Source organism: Macrobrachium rosenbergii, chromosome 2, assembly GCF_040412425.1.
Source record: "Macrobrachium rosenbergii isolate ZJJX-2024 chromosome 2, ASM4041242v1, whole genome shotgun sequence".
Lineage (NCBI taxonomy): Eukaryota > Metazoa > Arthropoda > Malacostraca > Decapoda > Palaemonidae > Macrobrachium > Macrobrachium rosenbergii.
Genome location: NC_089742.1, coordinates 55,621,993 through 55,646,643, shown reverse-complemented (window position 1 = coordinate 55,646,643; position 24,651 = coordinate 55,621,993). Strand labels below are relative to the sequence as shown.

Sequence of the window (24,651 nt, the reverse complement as noted above, 5' to 3'; positions counted from 1 at the left end):
TCCTGAAGGCGTGTATAGACCCGTCGACTATAATAAGGAAATGGAAAGAAACGTGAATATTTAATATTTTTTCATTCTTCCTGAACTGCTTGCCTGAACAGAAAAAGAAGCATAGACTGATTCAAAGTCTCAATGAAAAGATAAAGTTTGCATATAATGCCACTGACCCTCAATGGGAATTGCATAAGAGAGGAAATATGCCCAAATAGTATATATATGTATATATATATATATATATACATATATATATATACACATATGTATATGTATATATAAACTGTATATATATATATGGGTATGCATGCTTGTTGGCCACTTTCCTTCTTTGAGAAATTTTCATAAAATTTTAATGAAGCACTGTACTGCCTAAAAGTAGTGATACCACATGCTCGTCAACATTTAATGAATATATTTGTACTTTTGATGAGCTTCTTAAAGCTAATTTACTTGACTACTTTTATTGCTCAAAGTACAACGCAAAAGGTAAGAATTGCCGTACGTGATTAATTCTAATCTCTTTTTCTCCATACCACAGGCCCCGTCGGCAGAATTGGTGACTTTGGGGAGCCCGGAGCGATGGGAGAGAAGGGCTATCGAGGTGATATGGGCATGCCAGGGTTTCAGGGCACGGCTGGTATCCCGGGTCTTCCAGGGTTGGAAGGTCCTGCAGGCGAACCCGGGCCGCCTGGTTGCAACGGCACGGACGGCCGTTCTGGTTTGCCTGGTCTTCCTGGACAGCCAGGTCTCAGAGGTCCTCCAGGTATGTAATATTCTCTGGAAGCTTAAATTTCAAGTCAGTGGCCCCTGTGGTGGGCTTGTTCCATGTGAATAGGGCTCATCTTCTGAGTGATAATAATAACATCCCCGTAGGGAGTAGTGCCGTCAGTGCACCTCACGTGGTGCAATGTAGGCATTACTTGAGGGTCTTTGCAGCGTCCCTTCGGCCCCTAGCTGCAACCCCTTTCATCCCTTTTACTGTAATTCCGTTCATATTCCCTTTCTTCCATCTTACTTTCCACTCTTTCATAACAATTGATTTATAGCGTAACTGCGAGGTATTCCTCCTGTTACACCTTTCAGACCTTTTTACTGTCAATTTCCGTTTCAGCGCTGAATGGCCTCATAGGTCCCAGCGCTTGGCCTTTGGCCTGAATTCTGTATTCTATATTCTAATAATAATAATAATGTTGACTAACTCATTCATAGGTCATTCGTGATAAGATAAAATTGCTGGTGTTTGGGATTACTATCCATCGTATCGAGCCATGTGCACTATGCTACTTACATCATTCAAGTGAGCTTTCCATCCACTGGAATGAAATTAGATACTTTTCTTTCATCTGTAGCTTATGATTCGCGGACAAATCTGTCCTTTCGCGACTTCTTATAACCAATTTTGAGAGCTGAAAATATAATGAAAATCAATGAAAAACTGAGCTTTGAAGCTGAAAAATTTGACGATTAGGTGACCCATAATTGGTCCAGCAGAATTCGTTGTCTCAGATATTGTCACCAAATTTCCCTCTTGGTGAAAAAGAAAGAACGGTGCTTTATAGGGAGTCCGTAATAGTTGTAAAGTGATATGTAGACTGAACTAAGTTCTAAGTATCCCTTTAATAGCCACATATCACTTGTTAACATTTCAGGGAGACATTGAGAAGATCCTTCTGGCTAAAGCTTTATTTTATTTTATAGTTTCCTACGGTTTGAATGATAAAGCGGTGGTAACCATTTTAACTAGGACAGATTAGTAATGGTATTCAGAATTTGAAAGCTATTGTTTTATATCCTATACTGATAGGAGACGATTAAAAGAAGATTTTATATAATTAAGACAATCAGTAAAAAAAATACTGTCTTAATTACTTCCCATTTTACAAACAAACATCGTTCAGGAGGTGCCAGTAGACCCATAAGAAAGCCAGTTTGTAAAGAGCGTATTCCTATCATAAACAGGAAAAGCAAGCAATTCTGATCATCTAGAATTTTGTACGTTTTCATTTTGTGAGACTGCATGTTTTCCTAAAGACATTTAACACTTCATATTGACTTAATTAAGGTGCGAATGGTATTTATAGAAATTAGTATAACCCCGATTTGATGGTTTTATAAATAGGGATGCAGTTCGGTAGACGTATTGGTTAACTTTCACATTCCAGGTAGTAGTAGTAGGCTGGATATGCCTCTGAAACGGCTCTTTTCTGAATTTTCCATAGGCCCCGACGGTGCCCGAGGACCTGTAGGAGACACGGGCGAAGGAGGTACAAATTCCCGAGGTGTCAAGGGTGACCAAGGAGAGCCGGGTTATCCCGGGAGGCCTGGATATGGGGGTACCTCTGGACCCCAGGGGACTAGAGGTGATCAAGGAATACCAGGTCTTAAGGTTGGTCTTCTTCTTCTTCATTATTATTATTATTATTATTATTATTATTATTATTATTATTGAGAATTAAAAGCCACAGTAGTGTTAAAAATATTTATGTCCAGTGTTAACAACTTCCATTGTTTTACCGCTTAGTAGGACTGAAGAGGGTTACGAGCAGTATCTGAAAGTCTCTCATTGTTTTTAACTCTGTACATAAATATTTTTAACACTACTGTGGCTTCACATAAATATTTTTAACACTACTGTGGCTTTTAATTCGCGTTATTACAGCCTCGCTACACGGTCGCCTTGTTTCATTATTACTATTATATTAGACTAATAAGATAACGAAATCACATGTTTAGAGTGTTAAAGGATTAAGGAACCCACCAGAAGTCTTTGTTGTTCTCAAGTGAGGAGAAAATGGAAAGGGTTAAGTCAAAAGAAGTTGGACAGATAAGCCTAATTGGGAAGAATCAGCATGGAACAAATGAAAAGGTACACTGGAAAGAACCCCTTTTATCATCTTTATTACAGGAATTTATATTTCAACATTATGTTTCCACTAACAGGGAATGGCTTCATAACTGTTACGTCCACATTCATACTTTCGTTAATGAATCTTGGGTGAACCACCGGTAAAAAAATCAAGAAAAAATATTAATTAAAACTTCCACATATTAACCCTTTCATACACATACACAAAAGCCTCATTAGTGTTCTATCAACCGCCCCCCACCAACACAGGCACACACACACACACACACTAATACTTGCTGGATATTAGGGCCTTTCCTTCCCAGTATCTCTTTCATGCCATCAGTTAGCTTTTTTATAAGTCTTTCTCACCTCCTTCCTCCTAATATTTCTGAACTGGATATCCTTCTCACCAACCTGCTCTTTCAGCATGACAGAACCATATTAAAAAATGCAGTCCTATACTCCATGTCTTACATTTCTTACCTTTTCAGTTCTTCTTATGCTACTTATACTTCATAAACATTTTACCTTTACAGCTTCCATCCATTTCTTTCATTCAAACTCAACATCCAATCTTCTCTTCAGTAGAGGAGAGTTGGCCCAACATTCCCATCATGCATTCCAACCTTAGTTTCCACAAACACACCAAGTTTCCTCCCAGTCTTTGCCCATACCCTGCGACCTTCTTTGCTTCACCCATTTTCCTTTTGTTTTTGCATTATCCTCTCATCCTACTACCATTCAAAATATTTCTCCCAAATACCTTTAGGACTCCATTGCTTCCGTTATTCCACCATCCGATTAAGTCATTGCTTCATCTTCCAGTTGCCCAGCAACCCTATTAATAATACTGTTTCTTACATTTACACTTTCAAAACTTTTTCTTGTTGCTGCAGCTTCTTTTAGTATCCCCAACTAGTGCTGTATCATCTAGAAACACCAGCATTTCCACACTGTTCACGACCCATATTATCCTGCAACTTTTACATGCATTGGTCCTTTCCCAGCCTTTTCACATCACTCCATTTCATTTTTTCCTGTGGATGTTAGATATATAATTACATTTCAAAGTGATTATAGGGAAACTGTAGTAACACAGTAATAGTAACAATATTACACTTAATAGTGTAGCCTACATTATGGCATTGTCAATGTTAACTCGGCATTGATCGTTGTTCATGTTGTTGCTGTTGGTATCTAAAGTCATTTTCAGCTTCATTCTAGCTCATTAGTAATTGTCTTACCATTTCTAACAACATCAGCTGATAAAATTCATTTTCCTCCCCTAGGGCTTACGAGGTGACAAAGGATACCAAGGCCCCCCAGGAGAAAGGGGTGACACTCCTCCACCACTCCCACCTGTTACTGTCAGAGGAGAGAAAGGGCAGAAAGGAGAACCTTCTGGCATAAAGTTCAAGTAAGTATGTGGTGGGCAATAGCTGTGTTTTTTGCTTTTATAACCAATGTTGTTGAAGTATTAAATAACCCTGATCTAAGGAGGAATAAAACACTTTCTGTCAAGAAAACATCAGTTTGAATTAAATTTTATTTTAATTCCATGCTGTTGTATCCAAAGTAAGTGGCTTTAGATTTCAGTTATTTAGAGTACTTGTACTGTATTATGGACATTTGCTTTAAATCGTTATCAATTGGATTAGTGGGACAATATCCTCATCCGAGTGAAGGATTAAAAAGATGAAACTCTCTCAGGCTGCACAAAATACATAATGAATTAATTCTTATTCCGAGAGGCATAAGGTCTACAGTGAACAGTTAGCTACTTGTTTTACTGCTGAAAATGAAAAATTAAATTTTCACTCAACTTTTGAGCAAAGGTAATGGTTTACTATCATTTGCTATGTCATTTATTTGTGACTATTGGTGCAGAGCAGAAATGCTCTAAAAGATTGGATGTATTATGTCTTTATCGATTGTAATAAATTAAATAAATGCTAAAGATGCAATGTGATAGATGTGTGTTGGAGTACAGTATTCTAAAGAACACTAGTGTACCTATCCCTTGATAAATGATGGAAATATTTGAGTAACTTTCCAGTTATACTGGAAGGATATCAAGTACATTATGTTGTTGTGTGAGCGTTGAACATGGTATTCATTACCATACACTTTATGCATCACAGAGGAAAATTAGCAGAAAAAAATATAAGAACATGAACTTAACATGTTGCAGGATAAGTCAGTTGTGTCCGAACTCTGAATTCTTTATAAGATGAAGTTGTTGAAAAATGATAAAGCAACTGCAAATGAAATTGGACAGGTTATTTGTGTGCATTCTCTAACATAAGACAAAACTTTGTTGTAACCAGTGGTGTAGCTGGCATTCCATTAGTGGGGGTGCCTAGGCGGGGCCAAGATATCTTTTTTTTTGGGGGGGGACCAAAAGAAAATTACACAAAACTAATGTACCAATTCTGTAATTAGTAAAATATACAATTCTCAAAGAGATATATCCATGTGAATGAAGGTAAATATTAGTATTAGCAATTAGTAAACCTGTATTTGAAATGTAGAGCTCAGTTTTCAATTGATTTTCACCTCTCTGTATGCAAATGTATCAAATACTGTAAGGGTTAAAGTTTAGCTACAGATGGAATTTCAACGGGGAAGGGGCAGTGGGGGGCCAAGCATCTGACTGGGGTGGGGGCCAGGCCCCCCCATAGCAATGCCACTGGTTGTAACATGCAATTTTTCAATAACAGGAAACCTCCATCTGAAATTGACCTGATGGGAAGTAAAGGGGACTCAGGTTTTCCTGGTCCAGCTGGCATACCTGGAAGCACTGGAGGACCAGGTTACATTGGCAAGCTTGGAGAAAAAGGTATGAAAGGAGAAATAGGTAAAGACGGTCAAAAGGGAAAGCCAGGACGTCAGGGTCAACGAGGACCCCCTGGTGAAAAAGGCTTCAAGGGAGCACCTGGATTTGCTGGATATCCTGGCCCTAAAGGTCCTAAGGTAAGGGCTTAAACACCAGCATGCAGTCTCTCATATGACTCACTGACTGAGGAAACTGAAAATATATTCATCATCATGACTCACTGCAAAGAAGTTCCTGGAAGCATACTGGGCTCTGTTTCTTTGAATTACTCAATATAAAACTAAGTACAGTAGTCCCCTTTTATCCACAATAGATTCTTTTCAAACCTTATTGTGGATAATAATGAACCATATCCAGACCTCATGTATAAGTGTAATGCGATGTCTTTGTATGTGCTGTACACATTCTCTATATTAATTTGGCAAACCATGATTCATGTCTTGATAGCTAGAGATCATACAAGATTAATAGATGTTCTTACTGTTGTATGCAGTTTCATTTTATTTGATATCAAAATGATATTGAAATGCCTTCTCTTTCCTGTGTGTTTTTTAGTCTTTCACTAAATTGCAGCTCAAGAGAACATGTTATTGGATTTTGTTCCTGTGTTCAAAAGATCCAGCCATGTTAATCCTCTCTCTGTCTAGCATTCTTTCATCCCTTTGTGTATACTCAGACCTTATTACTTCTGTTGTTCTGATATTGAGTCTCATCTTTCCACATACTGTATATGAGTCATTCGGATAATCAAGCTTTGTAAATCTTGCGATATTTCACGTTCATGTCTGTCAAGTTTATAATTTTACTTCATTTTATATCTCATAGACATGATGTGTTTTGAGGGGGCAGTTAGATTTACACTTTACACACAGTGTTTTACCTTTTTTTTTTTTTTTGAGGTTCCCATTAAGCTAATCAGTAGTGAAAAATAATGCTCTTGTTTCATAAAGATACAGTGCCCTGCTTCATATGGTTAAAGTAAAGTAATTTACTGGGCTCAAACACTGACGTCTTAATGAGGTTAACCTATGCAAAAAAGATCAGGAACTCAGTTGCCTCTCCTAAACACTTATTCATATCTTTTGAAAACAATCCTTTGGAAACAGAAAAGCTTTTCTTGAAGACTGTTATATTTCAATGATATTAAATTATTGTTTTACAAGGACTGCCCTTCTTCCACAATGCAAATGTTTGCAGACTCCACCTTGTTAAACAGTTCACTCAGAATATGAGAACCAGAAATTGAGATTAGTTTACAAGGGGGACCATTTCACTCACTTAGCTATCTACTACTAAAAGCTAGTTTGTAACACAAGAATTAATTTTATTGTCATGTCAGCAAAGGAAATATTGCAGTTTTTTGTGCATACAGTGTCTATGAAAGATGAAGTGTTTCCTAATTTTTTTTTTATTTTCTTGAAACTTTGGTAATAGCTTTTCAGATTAGGAGTTTATTTAAAACAATCTTTCAAATAAAACAGAAGCAGGTTCATATTTTAAAAATCTTTTATTTTTTAAAGGGTTATGAAGGTGTACCTGGTTTTGATGGTCAAACTGGTCTAGTAGGAGAGCCAGGTCCTGAAGGAATGAGTGATCTTGCCGACACTGTCCAGTATATAGGACCTCCTGGACCACAAGGTCCTCCTGGATTGCCAGGTTTTCCAGGTCCTGATGGTTTAAATGGTCGACCTGGAGGCTTAGGGCTACGTGGTCCTCCAGGTTCTCCAGGACCAGCTGGATCTGATGGCCAAAATGGTGATCGTGGACGCTCACAGCCTGGTGAAGATGGTGATGCTGGTAAGAATAATCCTAAATTTTGGGGAAGTCAAGCCAACTTTGAGGTTGAAGCATTTTATATGCAAGTTAATTCAGTGAATAATTTCCCTACAGATCTAAAATGGGGTAAATCTCATACTTGGGGTTTGTCAGAGAGACTGCCAAACATCTCAACTGTTCTCAAATTGTTTCATTTGTACAGAAATTTTTTTAACATTCCTCATCCAAGCTTTTCCTCAAGCTGGGAGAGTTTCTTATCATGCATGAGGCCCCTCCCCATTTTTATTTCCTAAATTATCTATGAAGGAATTACTCACCAGATATGCAGCTGGATGTGAGTTTACAAAACACTGTAGAGTTTCAAACTTCCATTTTTCTTTTTCGTTTGTTTCCTATTTAATTGTTTAAGAAGGATCTTTAATGTTTTAGTTAATATAAATGTTAATTTTTTACAATGGCCTGATTTTTCAACATATTGGAGCTTATTTCAAAACTCATAATTCAAGTTTGATTTCTGCCAAATGAGTCATATTTTCACAAATATTTCATAAGTGTACTGTATGAGAATTTACCTTAAATTTTGTTTACTTGTTTTATACTGTGTTTAGAAATGCATGATGAAAACTAAGCAGAGTTAATGTAAAGAACAATGTACTACCAAGAATCATTTTCAGTAGTATTAGCTTTCATCAAAGTAGTCATTTATTGTGACATATCACATTTTATTCTCAATGAATTCTGGTTTTCTGATACCATTGGTACTGTACATTGTTCTGTTATTGCAATATATTTGGTCTGTAGATGTATACACAAAAATCCACCGTACAGTATACTAAAACACCGTACAGTATACTAAAACTTTTGCATACAGTATTGCCAGTTTTTTTTACTTTTTATTTTTATTATTTTTTAACATCATGCCACCTTTAGTTATAATGATTTGTCTTTCTTCAAGGTTTTAGTTCTTCATTGGAGGGGTGGGTAGAGCTCTCGGTTAGCACGCTGTTGGCCCAGCGTTCAACTCTCCAACCAGCCAATGAAGAATTAGAGGATTTATTTCTGGTGGTAGAAATTCATTTCTCGTCATAATGTGGTTCAGATTCCACAATAAGCTGTAGATCCCGTTGCTAGGTAACCAGTTGGTTCCTAGCCACGTAAAATAAATCTAATCCTTCGGGCCAGCCCTAGGAAAGCTGTTAATCAGCTCAGTGGTCTGGTTAAACTAAGATATACTTAACTTTTTTTTCTTCAAGGTTTTGATGGACTAATAGGGAAGCCAGGAAGGCGTGGCCCAAGGGGTCCAGGAGGATTCCCAGGTGTTAAGGGCATCCCTGGTGATTCTGTGTTTGGAAGCAAAGGATTAGATGGACGTAATGGAAGGCCAGGCAGCAATGGTATTCCTGGAGCCAGAGGATTTTCTGGTCCTAAAGGTATCTTATTTCTTTTCAGTTGTTGTAGAACTACTCTGTAGGCTACCAACTATAGTTTGAGATGATAGCTTAGTTCCACCTTTTCCAGTGCATAAAATACTAATGTAGCATTTAACACACTGGTGTGTGTTAAGTATTTTTAATTGTGCTTTGCTTAGAGGTACTGCTCTTGGTGTATTTTTATGTGCTGCTAGCAAGGTATTACTCGGCTCACTGTTTAACATCTAAGCCTTACATTTAGACAAACATTATTGATTATTTACATATAAAGTATTAGTGAAATTGGCCATGTGTTTCCAAATGTACTATGAATTTTAGCTGGTTTTATACAATAAGTCATCAGTATCTATCATAATTTTATGTTAATGACTAAAAGGCTTTGTTCAATAAGTCATCCCAGTAGATAAACATGTGTTATTAATAAACTTATTGGTGTTAATTAAACGTAGATACAGTACAATATTAATCATTCAAGTGGCACTTGCATAACTCACGCCTTAATTTCTCTAATTGCTTTCTGAAATTAAGATGTTGGTACTTGATGACAATATGGCACAAGAATTTCAGTGCTATTTACTGCCAATGCTTTGATAAATATTTATTGTTTCAGTGAATTAGCAGTAGCCTATACGAGTTAATGCTTACATTACTAATTTCATTTGAGTTTTTATGGATTCATCATCAGAGGTTCACACCAAGTCTAGTCTTTGCCTGCTTTAGATTCAGGATTGTACCTACGACTTTTGTTCATGTCTGCTTTTAATTTGGCCAGCTGCCAGACTGCAACCAGAGACCTAACAAATCACAGTGTAGAAGCTGGTGTACCACACGTAGTGTCAGTTCACTCAACTGCCTGTCTTAAAATCACTGTTTATTTATTGGACAATGTTATGAAAAATTACTTTTTTACCATGTATGGTAGTTATGGGTAAGCCAATGAATGAGAATCATTGAAATTTGGTCTGTGAATGAAAATTTGTTCAGCATTTCTTTTCGTGATGTTCACAAAAATGCTTGAAGGATAATACGATGATCTGTATTTAGATTCTACAGACTTATAGGATTTCTTATGCCTAAGTGATTAGTGTTACTGACAGAGATTCAGTGAGCAAAGAGTTATTGTAAAAAATTTATGAAAATTGTTGCTATGGATAAAGAAAAAGTTCAGTTATTCAGCTTCCCCCTGGCTAATCCTGTAATGAATGACCCTACCCTCTCAGTTCCAGTGTATTTTTAATCACATTCTGATTGAAGTCTAATATCAAAACATATAAAACTTAACCACTTCTAGTTTACCTACCATACCAATTCTCAGCATGTTTTTATTGGTCAACTACAAGCTAGGTATACTAGCAAATATTACTGCCATCCAGTTAATATTGCAATAAGTATTTTTGTTTGTCAACATTAAGCTAGTTATACTAGTAAATATTACTGGTATCACTTACTACTCAATGAACTGAAACTAGAGCTACCTTGATGCAAAGAAATATAATCTGATAAAAAAACTGCAGAGAGAAAAGGGCAAACACAAGTGCACCAGAATAGTGATATATGCATCATCATACATTACTGATGATTTTCAAGTGTTAATTCAGTAAAGGGTGGATGAGGAGTTTATGTATGATTCAATTCTGGGAAACTTCAGTTTGTGCTACACAGAGAACAGATATAGGAAAGATTTGGGCAGACACTGTGCTTTCTTATATTTTATGTGAGAACACTTAAACCATTACTGTTTATGACAGTGTCTGTGATTAAAAAGCTGTCTACAAATCAACCTGTGACTGAAAAGGGTCAATGTATTCTTGATGTATACGAATAATTTGTATATCTAATGAAAATGTGTTTTGTTTGATATTATTAATTTTGTGTTTTGTTTGATATTATTAATTTTCTTTCAGGCCTTAAGGGTTTGCCTGGTGAGGGAGTTCCTACTCGGGGCCCAAAAGGACCAAAAGGTCTTCGTGGGCCACCAGGAGAGCCAGGATTAATGGGCCCCAATGGCCGGAATGGTATCCCAGGTAGCAAAGGGACAGAAGGAGATACCTGCATTCCTTCTCCAAGTAAGTTTAAAATATCTATATGCAGTATTTAAGCTTTTTTCATATATCTCAAAACTTTCATTTTTAACTTTTGTTTTTGCAGTTTAAATGAGAGAAATATAAGTTGAGTTCTTGCTTAAAACATGTCCCCTAAATGGGAGTTTGTGTGGTTTGTTGTTAACTGGAATCATATTGCAGGAGATCCATGTGAAAGTGGTGATCTTGGAATTCCCGGTCCTCAGGGTATTCAAGGCCGTTCAGGTCCTCCAGGTCTTCCTGGTCCCCGAGGTCCAAAAGGAGTCCCAGGAAATTCAGGTCTCCCTGGTTTGCGAGGCATTGATGGATTTAGAGGAACTCCTGGTAGGTGCTGATGTAATTTTGTAATCCATTTTAGTTTTACCCAGCTTAATAATGATACTGAAATACTGTATATAAAATGAGATTTATGAACAATTGCAACTATTGGTATTCATCAAAGATTTTTGTTTAAGTATTTCATTAAAAAGTAGCCTCGATGTTGAGATTTTGCTGCCATCTGTTTAAATGCTGTAAGCTGCAGAGTGAAATAAAATTATTTATCCTAACCCAACCTACCCTGGGACACAGATAAATTGAAAATAGTAAAGAGGAGTAAAAAACTTACTAAGGGAGACTTAAAGAATACATATAACAATATATATAACAGAACTAGCTGACATTAAAAGATCTGAGTGCAACCAGTGGAGTCTCAAAGAAGATTTGAAAATGTTACTTCACAAGCTAGTTGAGGAAAACATCAGAAAAACCACAGACAGTAGAAAATAACCCGGCTGCCAACAACCTGAGCTGAACTGATGCAAAGAAAACAGATAGAAAACATAAGTTTTATTATGCAACAAGTGCTCTAAAGGAAATAAGTAATTATTACTAAGTAAAATGATTTATCATGCGGAAGCATAGAATGTCCTTGGCAAAAAAGAGGCAGAATGAAATGGAACAGTTCCAAAGAAGGCGTATGTAATTTTGGCAAGTGTTGCAGATATATGGAGAGGAATAGTTACCAAAATGGCAACATACAAAGAAGAGAGTAAGACAGATACTATAGGGAACTTGAGAAGCTTGGTAGGGCAGGAGTGGCAGAAAAAAGTAGATACTCAAGTCAAATGATAGAGGAGAGGTCATTCTGCATACCCATGACCAAAAGGAGGGAAGGGAAAGGAAATGAAGAGGTTAACTTGCATAGGTTCTACAGAAAAATTAAACCTTTGTTTTGGAGAGAGGACACTTAAACTTAGGGAGAAGATATATTAATCATTCATGGTCTCAGCTTTGTTTGCTAATATAGAAATGTAGACTTCACTGAAAATTGTATGAAAAATCAGGAAATAGACACAGATATTCTGTGTTGTTTTCTTTGTCCTGCAGTGGCCGCAAACCTTGTATGTTTCCCAAAGTTAGTCCTCAGGTCCAACAAATTGCTAATGTATGAGTGACTTTCATTATAAGTATAATGTCTGCATCCCTTGCACTGAGTTATTTCATATACCAGTGCTTATTGATTCCTTCTGTGGACTTATCTTCTTCATTCCTTTCCTTTTGTCTTCCAAAGTGTTTTCTGTGTCTTCTGTCAATATTCTTCTTTAGTTCCTTTTCAAATATTGTTTGTTTCCTTAATTCTTCTATCTCTGTTATTATATATAGTGCATATTGTGAATATGCTTATGTGGCTCTTGTTTAATATTTTACTTTTTGTGTTGCTAATCTTTTCTGAGTTTATTATGTTCAGGAATGCCATATTGTCTTGCCACCAATAGGGCCACCAAAAGGTGTGTGCTATCACTCATACTTTCCTTCCTTAAGGATTAAAATGTCTTTATATTCAACCAAATAGTAAACTAAATACTACGCATTTCATATACATATATATATATATTTATCAGCTCAAAGATTGTACTGAAAGGACAGTTGCTAGTCCCGAACAATGTGGCTGTGAATATAGTAGCCTAACTCTTGAACTGACAGGTGTTCTTTTACAACAGTCATTAAAGTAAAACTGCATTACAAGAATGTATTATGCAGTATAACTCTATTAGCACATGTTAATAACCTTTCCATTTGGTTGATATGTTTACATAGCTGTCTAATGGTAACTATTGGACAACCTTCTCTATTTCTTCCTGAGCAAACAAAGTTTACCAGTCATCTTGGTAAAGTGATATATATGAACGAACTCACTTTTGCCACTACAGTAATACATAATGGCTAATTTGTGTCATCTCTCAGCAAGATGCTAAAGTGCCATAAATTATGCCCCATGTGACATCAACATCCTAACTTGACTTCTACAACCGAGCTCTGAAATTTTCTCTATACTGCACTGTGCTTTATTTTTTTCAGAATTGTATAAGCTTCTATATATTATATGGATACACCCCATTCCTTTCAGGTTAGGCACCCATTTTTACTTGCCTATCTTCTCCTTTATGCTTAGAATTGATAACTGAGTTGAAAAAAAGTATGTTGTACTGTAGTTTGAAATGTTTCATGATTTAACGTTTACAACTTCTCCTAGGTGCTAATGGAAGGGCTGGCAGGAAGGGTGATGTTGGGGAGCTTGTACCAAGTCTAAGTAGCAGAGGTCGATATGGAAGTGATGGTGAAGTGGGAATACCAGGTCTTGCTGGTCTAAAAGGAGAAAGAGGGCCGGATGGTGCAATGGGGAGAGTTGGACTAGAAGGTATTAAGGTAAGTTTTATGAGAGACGTCAGTCTTTTTTAATGGTAATTGAAAATTCTAAACTTGACTTAGATGGTAGAGGAGTGGAAAACTTTACTGCATTTATTGAGGAAACGAAAATTCTCCTTTGAGCAATGCATCCTTGTAATCTTTTATTGTGATTTAGTCTCAGGTACGGTATATTGTATTGTACTATTAGTATTCAGTCCTCCTAGTGATATAGTATGAACCTTAGCCTCTTACAGTCAGGTCTTCAATCCTTGTTGCATTCTTTCCTCATCTTATGACATGATCTTTTGACAACATTTATTTTGACAACAAAAAACTTTTAGCCACGTCTTAAATATCTCACTCCTGTTGGTTCATTAATTTTTCATGAATAATTTATTAAGAAACCACTGAAAATTTCCTTTTGTATAATTTTCTTTTCCCTACTTTTTTGTAATACATATTGCATCAATCATTTCCGTAGCCTCTCAAAAAAAATTAGTCTGCTCTAAATTGTAGAACAACAAGAAATTACCGCATGTCATTTGGATTGGTTTCATTTATTTGAAATTACCTTAGTTTAAAAGTTATTGGCAAGTGCTAAATAAATTTGACAAGTTTTTCATAAGAAGTTATGTATGCTGAACTTTATATAGGTACTGTACTGCACAAACAAATAGATCACAATATAAGTTGAAAGAAGGGAAATACAGTATTCTTATTCATTTTAAGAGTTCCAATAAAAAACTGCTACTATTTCAATGCAATACATAATTTACTGCAATATAAACATAGGATAGCATAATTTAAAAATAATTATGAGAATACATTAATGTCTATATATATTTAAAGTGTCTGAGGGGAACTTTTATCATGATGCAGTTTCTAATTTGCCAGCAAAACCACTTTTATCTACTTCAGTCCAATTTCATTTAATATCTCCAAAATATTCAAGTTTGGACACATTGAAGTGTTATCATTCAGTACCCATACAGAGAAATAAGTATACCTTGGTTTAACCAGACCACTGAGCTGATTAACAACTCTCCTAGGGCTGGCCTGAAGGACTGGCCCGAAGGATTAGATTTATTTTACAAGGCTAAGAACAAATTGGTTACCTAGCAGCGGGACCTACAGCTTATTGTGGAATCCGAACAACATTATAGCGAGAAATGAATTTCCATCACCAGAATAAATTCCTCTAATTCTTCACTGGCCGGTCGGAGAATCAAACGCATACAGAGGAAGAGTGAAGCAAACTCAAACTAGCAATATTTTCAACAGTCAGAGAAAAAATGCATTTTTTCATTTATTCTTATTTTTTAGAATGTCTGTATTTACCTGGCATATACAGTGCAGCAGTACAAGGCTGTTTCTTGCAATTTGCAGTCACCTCTTCTGAACTGTGTGGTGTAATCACATGTGAACAGAACAAAAACCAACTTGGGTATTGATTGAAAGTCAGGATAGAGACAACAGCACCACTCTAAATTCTTTTTGTCATAACTCCTAGTGAACACTGCTTGTTAGCCTGTTGCCAAACTGATGCTTGGTAGTGTGCCACCTTGGTGTGAAAACATAGGGCATTGTGTGTTGGGGGTAGGGTCTCCAGCTGGATAGTTTGAACAAAGAGGTTGACTTAGTATCTTCTGTAGAAACACTTTCATCGGCTTTATAGGTTTTGCCGATGAAGGTTTCTGCATCATCACAAGCATGATTGCTGAAGTTACCTTTTGCAGGGGTTAATAGATGACTATGATGCCCTTTAAAGAATTTCTTTTTACTAAAGTTTCTTGCAGTATTGCCTTGTCTCTTGCATCAACTATGCAAATCTTATTTCTTTTGGTGTTTTGACAATAAAATTAAAATTCCATAGCCAAAGATCTGTCTCTTTTCTATAAGCAGAGTGAATCTTTGTGTGAATGCATTGACAGCTTCATCATCAAACATCTTCAACAGAAAAGTTGTGTTAGTTGAAAAATGTTAGTGTGCATAATAGAGATATAAAAAGAAACATGTACAGTTGTTGAATCTTGCAGAAATTTGCATTTTATTCAAGATATGAACTTAAAGATATTATAATACAAATTTCAGTTACTTCATGTTTGCTATCAGTCGTGTTATTTTTCAGATTTTTCTCAGCAAAAAAAGGCAGTACAGAGCCTGATGAATGGACCAAAAGTTCTGCACATATTCCAATCCTACAATAAATTCATTTGACAAATTTCTCCCTCAAATGATTAGATGTGTAAGAATTGCCACTTTTGGAATCATTCTGATTGTATGACTGTACATTTGCTTATGATAATCAGTTCTTTAGTGGTTTTTCATAATTCAAGGTTTTCTATTATGCTAGGTCACCTGTAATTTATCCAATTATTATTAAAAAGATTGATTATAATATAGCACAATTCCATAAGCTGTTTTTGTGCTATAAGCACTTATCCATTAACATAGCTTTCTAGCTCACTACTAAAAATCCATTTCTCCATTAGCATTTTGCCTGTAAACTGTAAATTTGATAGCTTCACATACAAGGCAGTTTATCACAGTACAGTACTAAGTGAATTTTATGTAAGTTATGTTTTTTATAGCTGCCTATGAAAAAGTTATGTTTTAACAAGAATAATGAATAGTTATAAAAAATAGTTTAACCAGGACATTGAGTTGAAATGCTTAAATGTCACATGGCTAGCCCAGGTGGTTCTTTTAAAATGTAATTAAATTTATTATATTTCCTCCAATAAACTGCATGCTTCATAAAATTTATAAACTTAGATTGAAAATTTTCAGGATTACAGTATTACAAAATTTCTTTCAAGGATTCGCATCTCATGATTGTTTTTCACTATCAGTTTAATCTTGTTCATTTACACATTATATGTGGTATTGTTAATATTACAGTATATTGCATTTTCTGTGACAAGAATTGCATTCTGAGGGGTGGCCATCAAGTAACAGCACAGATCTTCAAAACAAAAGTTTTTATTGATTATGCATTTCCAGTATCCTTAAGAAAGGTATATCTGAATGCCCAGTGATAAATTACAGAGACAATTATCAGAGCTTTAGAAGAGCAGTGCCCTGTCAGAATTGCTTTAGGAAATCTTGTTTACAAGCAGTCCGTTGTAAGTTAATGATATGAACAGAAAGTTGTGATGGGATATATGATGGTCATGGTCTGCTTTTGAAAGAAAATACCTTCATGCATTGAGAAGCAAATTATACCGTTGATGACTAAAGGCTTTTAGCATTAAAACAATAACTATTTCCATTCCAAGTGGCCTTAATGGGTTTAAGTATGTCCAAACTCTTGTTTAATAGTGACCCTTAATTCCAGTTGTTGGTGTCATTGCTTTCTTTTTGTATTCCCTGTAGGATGGGGAGATTACCAGTTAATGTAAGCTTGTACAGTGCACTGTAGATGGTGCTGAATGTTCTCTTTGATGACTCTTTGGACCTCAGTTGCATTGCTCGCTGTCTTTTAATTTTGGTCTTTGCTTCAGTTATTGTATTTCCATCCTTTCCTTTATACTTTTATTTCTCATGAATTATATGAAAATATTATTAGGTTGTGTATCCCACTGCCCTCCATGTTTATTCCCATAAAATTCAAGGAGACTACAAAACTCTCTTAATGTTAATGTAAATGAAAAGAATTATCGCAAATGCAGGACTTAATTTTTTACTAAGAGCAAATATATATAGAGATGTGATTGTGGAGTTAACAGGTACTATATTGGCTCGGCATACAAGTCGTTTAGTTATTATTATTATTATTATTATTATTATATTATTATTATTATTATTATTATTATTATTATTAAAGGGTGATCAAGGAAATGATGGAATTCCTGGGAATCCTGGTAGGCCTGGATTAGATGGACCGCGTGGACAGGATGGTTTCCCAATACACGGCCTCCCTGGCAAAAGGTAAAAGACTAGCAATCATCTTAGTTTCATTATGAAACTGCTTCATGAAATTTTTTGGTCAATTTTTACTTTACAAACATCACTGTATTTTTGGTAGAGAATATTAGTTGTGCATGACAGAATTAGAGTCTTTTCCAACCTTGTAACCTTAGTTTACAGTACTGTACTGCATGTTGATAATAACCATCTTATTGCATTTATATTGTGTTACTTTTTTATTTGTAGTCCTGAAATGTATCAGATGTTTTGTTTTACTTAGATTCAAATTATCCTGTTTTTTTATGCACAGTATAATCACCAAACTCTTTTATGTTCAAATGGTAAGAGATTTTGTTACATATGATAAAATAAGCAGCTCATATATACAGTATATTGAATACTGTAGAGTGTGTCTTCACAGTCTGAGTGTCCAATGGACACACTCACTTCTTGGTCATAGGCAAGTCGTCATTTTTGTAGTGATACCAGATCTGCAAAGCCATTTCCATACACTACCACTGTCCTGCAGACAAATGTTTTCAATGTTCTAGATGTTTTTGTCAGTTCATTCCCATACCATCAGACAAATTTCACTAATGACACAGAAACACTATACTGTACTTGTTTGCAATCAGTGATGAACATTTCGTCCATCTGCCAGTCACCCTCCAGATGTCGATTTTGGCAACTCTGTTTGTCCACCAGACACTGTCGGATTGTGTAGATACACCCTCATATATATTGATACATTTTTTTCCATTTCTCTCATAAGACACATGGATGCTACAAATCCTCACCTATAAATTTCTGTGGACACTTCTTTCTTTTACTTTGCTTATTTTTCTAATCATGGAAATTTATGAAAACGAATCGGATATGTTAGTGTTTTAACAAAAGACTTAAAACTGTGATGGAAGTTATTCTTTTTTAGCCTGTTATCTTAATATATTTTAGTTTACAATGATTTATTTGTATGTTGTGGTTCCACAGTTCTTTTAGTTTTTGGTTTCAGAACTGGAATTCCAGTTTCCTGTAGCATGTGTTTATTTATATTGTATGGCATGAAGCTTAAATAGCCAAACTTTGGGATTAAAGAATGGACTCCTCATGCATTTCTGTTTTCTTTACATTGAAGATGAATAATAATTCAGGCTTATGCCTTATAATAATAATAATAATAATAATAATAATAATAATAATAATAATAATAATAATAATAATACTGTAATAATAATAATAATAATAATAATAATAATAATAATAATACGTAATACATGAAACATTATAGCTGTTTCCGCAGCATTTAATTTAATTCTTCTTATTATCTTTTTTTCCTCAGCCTGTAGCTGGTAGATCAGGTTTCCCAAGGACAGACAAAGATTTTTGTTTTCTTACGTTTATTTCCTCTGACGTTTCAAACACACTCTGGCTTTTATTTTCAAAGAGTGAATGGAATGGCGTGCAGGTTCCAAGGGTACATATAGCAAAAGGGGGGTGTACAGTTGTCAGGTCAGTTATTCAGCTGCATTTTGGTTGGTCCTAGGTTGGTGATGGAGTCGGGCCCAGAGGCGTTGAGACTTTCTGGGCCTAATCACTATTGGAATTTAGGAGTGGCCACTCTCAAGTTCCAGTAGCGATGAGGCCCAGAAGGTCTCAGTGCCTCCAGGCCCAACTCCGTCACCAACCTAGGAACAACCAAAACGCAGATGAATAACCGACCTGACAACTGTACAACCCCACTTGCTATATACAGTATGCCCTTGTAACCTGCATGCCATTCCATTCACTCTTTAATGCTAAACGTCAGGCGCGAAACGTCAGGAAAATAAAAACCTAAGAAAACAGAAATCTTTGTATAGTATGTCCTTGGGAAACCTGATCTACCAGCTACAGGCTGAGGAAAAAGATACAGTAATAAGAATAGAGAAGACTCTGTGTAAATTAAATGCTGTGGAAACAGCTATAATTTTTAATACATAGTACAGTAATGTTAGGCTTTGTAATTTTCTTTTATATGGATAAATACTGCCCTCAACTGAATTTGAATTATAAGAAGTCTTCTCAGTATGCCAGTTATTTTGTCCATCAGACACCTGTGTTACCTCCTGCACCAGTTTTGTTTCCCCATAGAAAATTTTACCTTTTGGCTTTGTTCAGTTTTTCTTTTTTCTCCTCTACATTCACATGCCAGCACCCATTCAGTAAAAGTTTTTTTATTTATTTGACATATTATGCAGTGTAACTTGACATTTTGTACACCAAAAGTAGTTATCTTTTATGCTTGGAACTTTCTTTTCTCTTGGAGGCTTAGTCTGAGTGTTAGATATGTTGTGAACTTTCTGAAGCATACTTTGAATATCTTTGGAAGTGGTTACATTTGTTATTGGTATAAAAATAACTACAGTGACATTTTTATCCCAAGCAATACAGTATTTTTCCTCTCTTTTAGTGGAATTAAAGGAGAGCAAGGAGAACCTGGACTTCGTGGTCCACCTGGTGAAATTTTATTTCCTGGTGGAGCAAACGTGACAGAGTTCATCAAAGGCAAGCGAGGACCTCAAGGTAAGATATTTTTCTTTTGGTTGTACATTTTAGTTTAGTTCTGATCTTTCTTGCAAAGACAAGTTTTGTAATGCTCTTTTTATAAAACAGATCTTTGATTATTCTCTTGCAAGAGAATAATTAGTAATCTATAAGAGGGGAAGAAGATGCAGCCACCATGCTACTAGTACAGTATGTATACAGTACTTGACCAGGCATGAGAAAAAATTAAATTTAAAAAATTATGCAGCCCTTCATTGTATGTAGTTGAACAGAACTTCAGCTAAAAACATCAGTCAAATTCTATATTTTAATTTTACTTTTAGCCTTTCTAGAGATTACTAATTAATTAGTAGCTAGCACAACACTTTCACACATGGTACATGTAGTTATTACTTACATTTATAAAAAAGTTAGTGCTATCATTTTTCATAAGATAAATTCACTGAGTATACGTTTATTGATGCCTTATTTATTTTACCTAAAGGAAAACTTATATGCATTAAAATGCATCACCTGATATGGTATTGTCAGTCAGTATTAAATGACCATTCCATGGCCCTCTACACAAATGATTTTCTGAAGTACTGGTTAGGATATTTTATTTTGTAATTAAGATCTTGAACAGCTGAGTACATGTACAGTACAAAAAAGAAAAAATAGTGCATCCAAAATCAAAATACTGTACAGGTATTTTAGAAATGTGATTTTTTCAATATAAAAATATTTATTTTACACAACCTTTTTTGTAGCTTCCAAAACTTGAGACACTGTACTTAGGAGGAGAGATCACTTTCCATTGTCAGTACAGTGGTTTAGTGCACATGCATTAGCTTCTGTAGGCTTTCCAGAGGTAACTGCCTCACTCTTTTGATATCTGATCCACTGCAAGAGAACAGAGGGGTTATGAGAAAAGTAATTGAGTAAGTATTGAAAAAAGTACATTTTGTAATAAAAAATTAATTTTGTTCTCAAACTAATTACCTTTACATAGTATGCATAGCCATTTAGATGGCGGCAGCTTGAGCTGCTGAGCATTCTTTGACCTGGTGGAACCAGATAAATCCTCTAGGTAGTGATAAGATGTATATTAGAGGCTGAAACGGAGATAAACTTTGAGTCTCAAAAATTGCTAGAATATTGTCTTGATAAAGTAAACTGTAAATGCTTGTAATTTAAGAGGACATGCTCACTACTAGTCTAATTAGGTGCAGTGACAGGAAGAATGGATTAATTATACGTCATATGAAGATAAAGAGAATGAGTCTTCCAGCACTAGATCTTCAACTGAAGCAACTACCACCCTTATAAAGTGAGAATCTAGAAATTTGTATCGTACCTCGTGGGTAAAATTTGCTATAAGTTGACTTAAAACTCTGAGAACCTCCCAGTAAAAGTAATTTAATATTCAAGTTTTCCCTGAAAATTAAAGAGATAGATTGTGCTCAGATCTCATTTTAACTCGAGCTGGTTTGTTCTTAACTATATTCACATAGCCCTATGGAGAGAACAAGTCTTTAGGTATTCTTTCTGAACTCCTGAGTTCTGCATAAATATAGACAAATACCTCTTGTAGGGCATAGCAGAAGATCCTCATCCTTCTTGGAATGTACTACAGTATAAAAGAAAGGATTATGAAAGGCACAGTGGAGTACTGAAGTTATCAAGTAAGGCATGAGGCTCACAGACTTTCGAAAGAAGCAAACATTAAAATGAAGTTTAGAAACTTAAATCTGGAGAAGTTTGAGAAAAGGGTTCATATGGGGCTTTAGCCAGACTCGACAGAACCAGAGTGCTTTCATATTTGTCATATTTGTGATTAGTGGCCCAAAATATTGTATTGTAACCAGTTTGAAGGACAAATCCACTTGGACAGATCCAGAGAGAAGACTTGACAGTTCTTGTTGAAATTTCTTTTCTGAATGATTTGGGCATTTCTTATGGTTAAAGGCAGATGAGATGTCTAGACCTTGGAGCTCAAATCCATGACTTTAAGTCACCTGTAGTGCCTGTAATGGCAGAAGCCAAAAGAGATAAGAGAAAATTCTTAAGTATGATTGGTGAAGCTCACTTATAGAGTTCCTGCATGATCTAGCGATCACTGTGGTTACCTCTACGGAAAAAACTTCTGGCAAGACCTTACTTGATAATCTTAAGATATGTAACTGTATCATATTCAAGATATGATGGAAGCACCTCAAATGTGCTTGTCAGAGCAGTTTTTTCACCTTGGATGACTTTTTGGGTGATCTATCAGGAGTGAAAGGAACTTGGGGAAAAAACTGTTGCTAAGGCAAAAGAGGAGGTATGAGAGTGAATGTCAGCTGAACCTGAAGTACTGGAAACAAACAACACTGGAGCTTGTTACAGCAATCTTCATCTGAAGTGCTGTGGTGATGAGAAATAAGAGGACCAAAGGTACCAACAGTCTTAAACAAAGGCACTGGACTGACTTGAAGCATAGGAGCAAGCGGACAGGCATCATTAGAGGGAGGGCGTGCCTCAATAGAAGATTCATTACCAGATGAAGAAGTCAAGGATAGAACTGAAGTACAGAAGTCTCAGAGGCTGAAGAAGGAACCACAACAATCATGGAAATCTTGGATTTCTAGTTCCTTTTCCTGCACCTAACAAAATCTCATTGCATAGAAAACTAATTTAGGCAACAGAATGTGTTACTGTACATATAGACCTGACTCCTTCAAATACTGTACTAAGTAGTTGGTGTGGGTTGTGAGCAATAACTATAAAGGATGCACATGTCCTACCAAATAAACTGCACAAATCTGCTGAAATATGTCATAGGTAGAAAAAGGGAATAAAGCAGTACAAACAAACAGTACAGTAGTACCTATGGTAAGTATCAAGTGCTAGGTTTTGCACCATAGAGATAGAAAGATGTAATTAGTACTCTTGCCAGACCTAGAAAATGTAACAAATTGTGAAACTGTGTCATGAAATCCAAGTCATAAAATAATTTATTAATAATCTATGAATAATTATTACAAATAATACATTTATTGTACAAACAAAAGAAAAGCCCCGCATATGCTGAAAAAATTATTGCAATAAACTACTTATTTTTGTTGCTGCATAAAATGTATATCCTGCAGCACTTTCACTAGGAAATACAAAAAATAATGCACAGAAATACCCAAGCTCTCTCTGGCCCATATACAAAAATTCAACTTCATATCAAAAATACCCCGTACTGTTCACCTTTACCACATGAAGAAAAGGTTAAGGTCAAGATCTGATGTCTGGTATGATACAGTAAATACTTATACACTGGAGAATAAGAAAAAAACATAAATCAGGAGAAGAAAACAACCGCAATCACTCTAACCCTTAACCACTCATACATTCAAAAGCTCAGAAATGTGCAAACAAACCTTAGTAAGCTAACAGTTGGTTGAAAACAAGTACTGACCCTGTTACATACCCAGTACCTAAGGAAACAAATCAAAAAGCAAACAAATATGAACAATACTTTGAAGTAAAGCTGGTAGATCAGCAGAAGAATTAATGCTGAAATCCAAATCAAGGCCATCTTCTACCAAAAAAGAAAGGGGTCTCACCATCAAGAACACTGCCCTCAACACATGCACGGTAAGTCAAATTTTTCTGAATAATTCGCCACAAATAAAGCTCCTAAAAGTCTTATCTTTCAAAAACTGAACACTCAGCACTGCAATATTGAAAATTCTTGATGAAGATAAATAAGACAAAAATGAAAATCCTAAAGTAATTCCTAGGGAAACTGAGAGCAAGCAAACAGAAAAGAAATTAAACAGTTGCCTCTGATAACCCTATGGAATTGTATGTGCAGGTGCTAACCTTCAGTGAGTGGAAGACCTTTCCGTCTACCACTTCTGGAATATGTCTAGGTTTAGGCAGATGCAGACAAAGCTATCTAAAAGTGATGGTTTTGTGACGAAACAAATATACTGGACTGTACATTCTTTTGTACAATTCACAAAGAACACTGTAATAGTAAGAGGGATCCGCTCTAGAACATACAATATTTAGAATCTTAGAGATTTCAGAGGGTATATTTTTTAGTAAAATATTTGAGTCAGTAAGTCGAATTTTAGGACTTCACTTACATGAGACTTAAAGATTGGAAAATAGAAAATTGATTAGAAAATTCAGCAAGGCCATATCTTGAAGAGTTCACTGAGAATAATTCTAATTCTGTCCCAGATGTCAAAAACATCTAGGCAGAACATACTACATATTCGTAAGAGACTCGTGTTTTATTTTGACGAAGAAAAATACTGAATGAAAATCAACACTTACAACCAAGCAGAGGATGACCAGGAAGTAGAGAATATAAGAAACAGTTCACACACGTGCTAATACTAGGAAATGAAAAGGACATTGGTCCTCTCATAGTAAATTGTACACTCATCACATTTCCTGAAAAAATAAGTCCTACACTTATCTGTATGTTCAGTCCCAGATATCCCATAGACAGAATCATGACTAATTGTCATAAACAGTGTGCACAGATATCAAGAACACTACAGTATCCTGCTCAGCATTGTAGTCTCCCAATCTTAC

General features: G+C 35.6%; 1 protein-coding gene across 1 annotated transcript in view; it reads left to right on the top strand.

Annotated features, from left to right (window-relative positions):
• The window catches only part of LOC136847293 (collagen alpha-5(IV) chain-like), a 76,041-nt gene that overhangs the window by 10,309 nt on the left and 41,081 nt on the right, over positions 1-24,651 (top strand). The window contains exons 3-13 of the mRNA XM_067118838.1: positions 536-760; positions 2,217-2,383; positions 4,135-4,262; positions 5,566-5,818; positions 7,202-7,478; positions 8,711-8,887; positions 10,792-10,953; positions 11,131-11,292; positions 13,484-13,656; positions 17,465-17,568; positions 19,997-20,109. Coding sequence (XP_066974939.1) covers positions 536-760; positions 2,217-2,383; positions 4,135-4,262; positions 5,566-5,818; positions 7,202-7,478; positions 8,711-8,887; positions 10,792-10,953; positions 11,131-11,292; positions 13,484-13,656; positions 17,465-17,568; positions 19,997-20,109 — 1,941 coding nt within the window. The remainder of the gene's footprint in view (positions 1-535; positions 761-2,216; positions 2,384-4,134; positions 4,263-5,565; positions 5,819-7,201; positions 7,479-8,710; positions 8,888-10,791; positions 10,954-11,130; positions 11,293-13,483; positions 13,657-17,464; positions 17,569-19,996; positions 20,110-24,651) is intronic.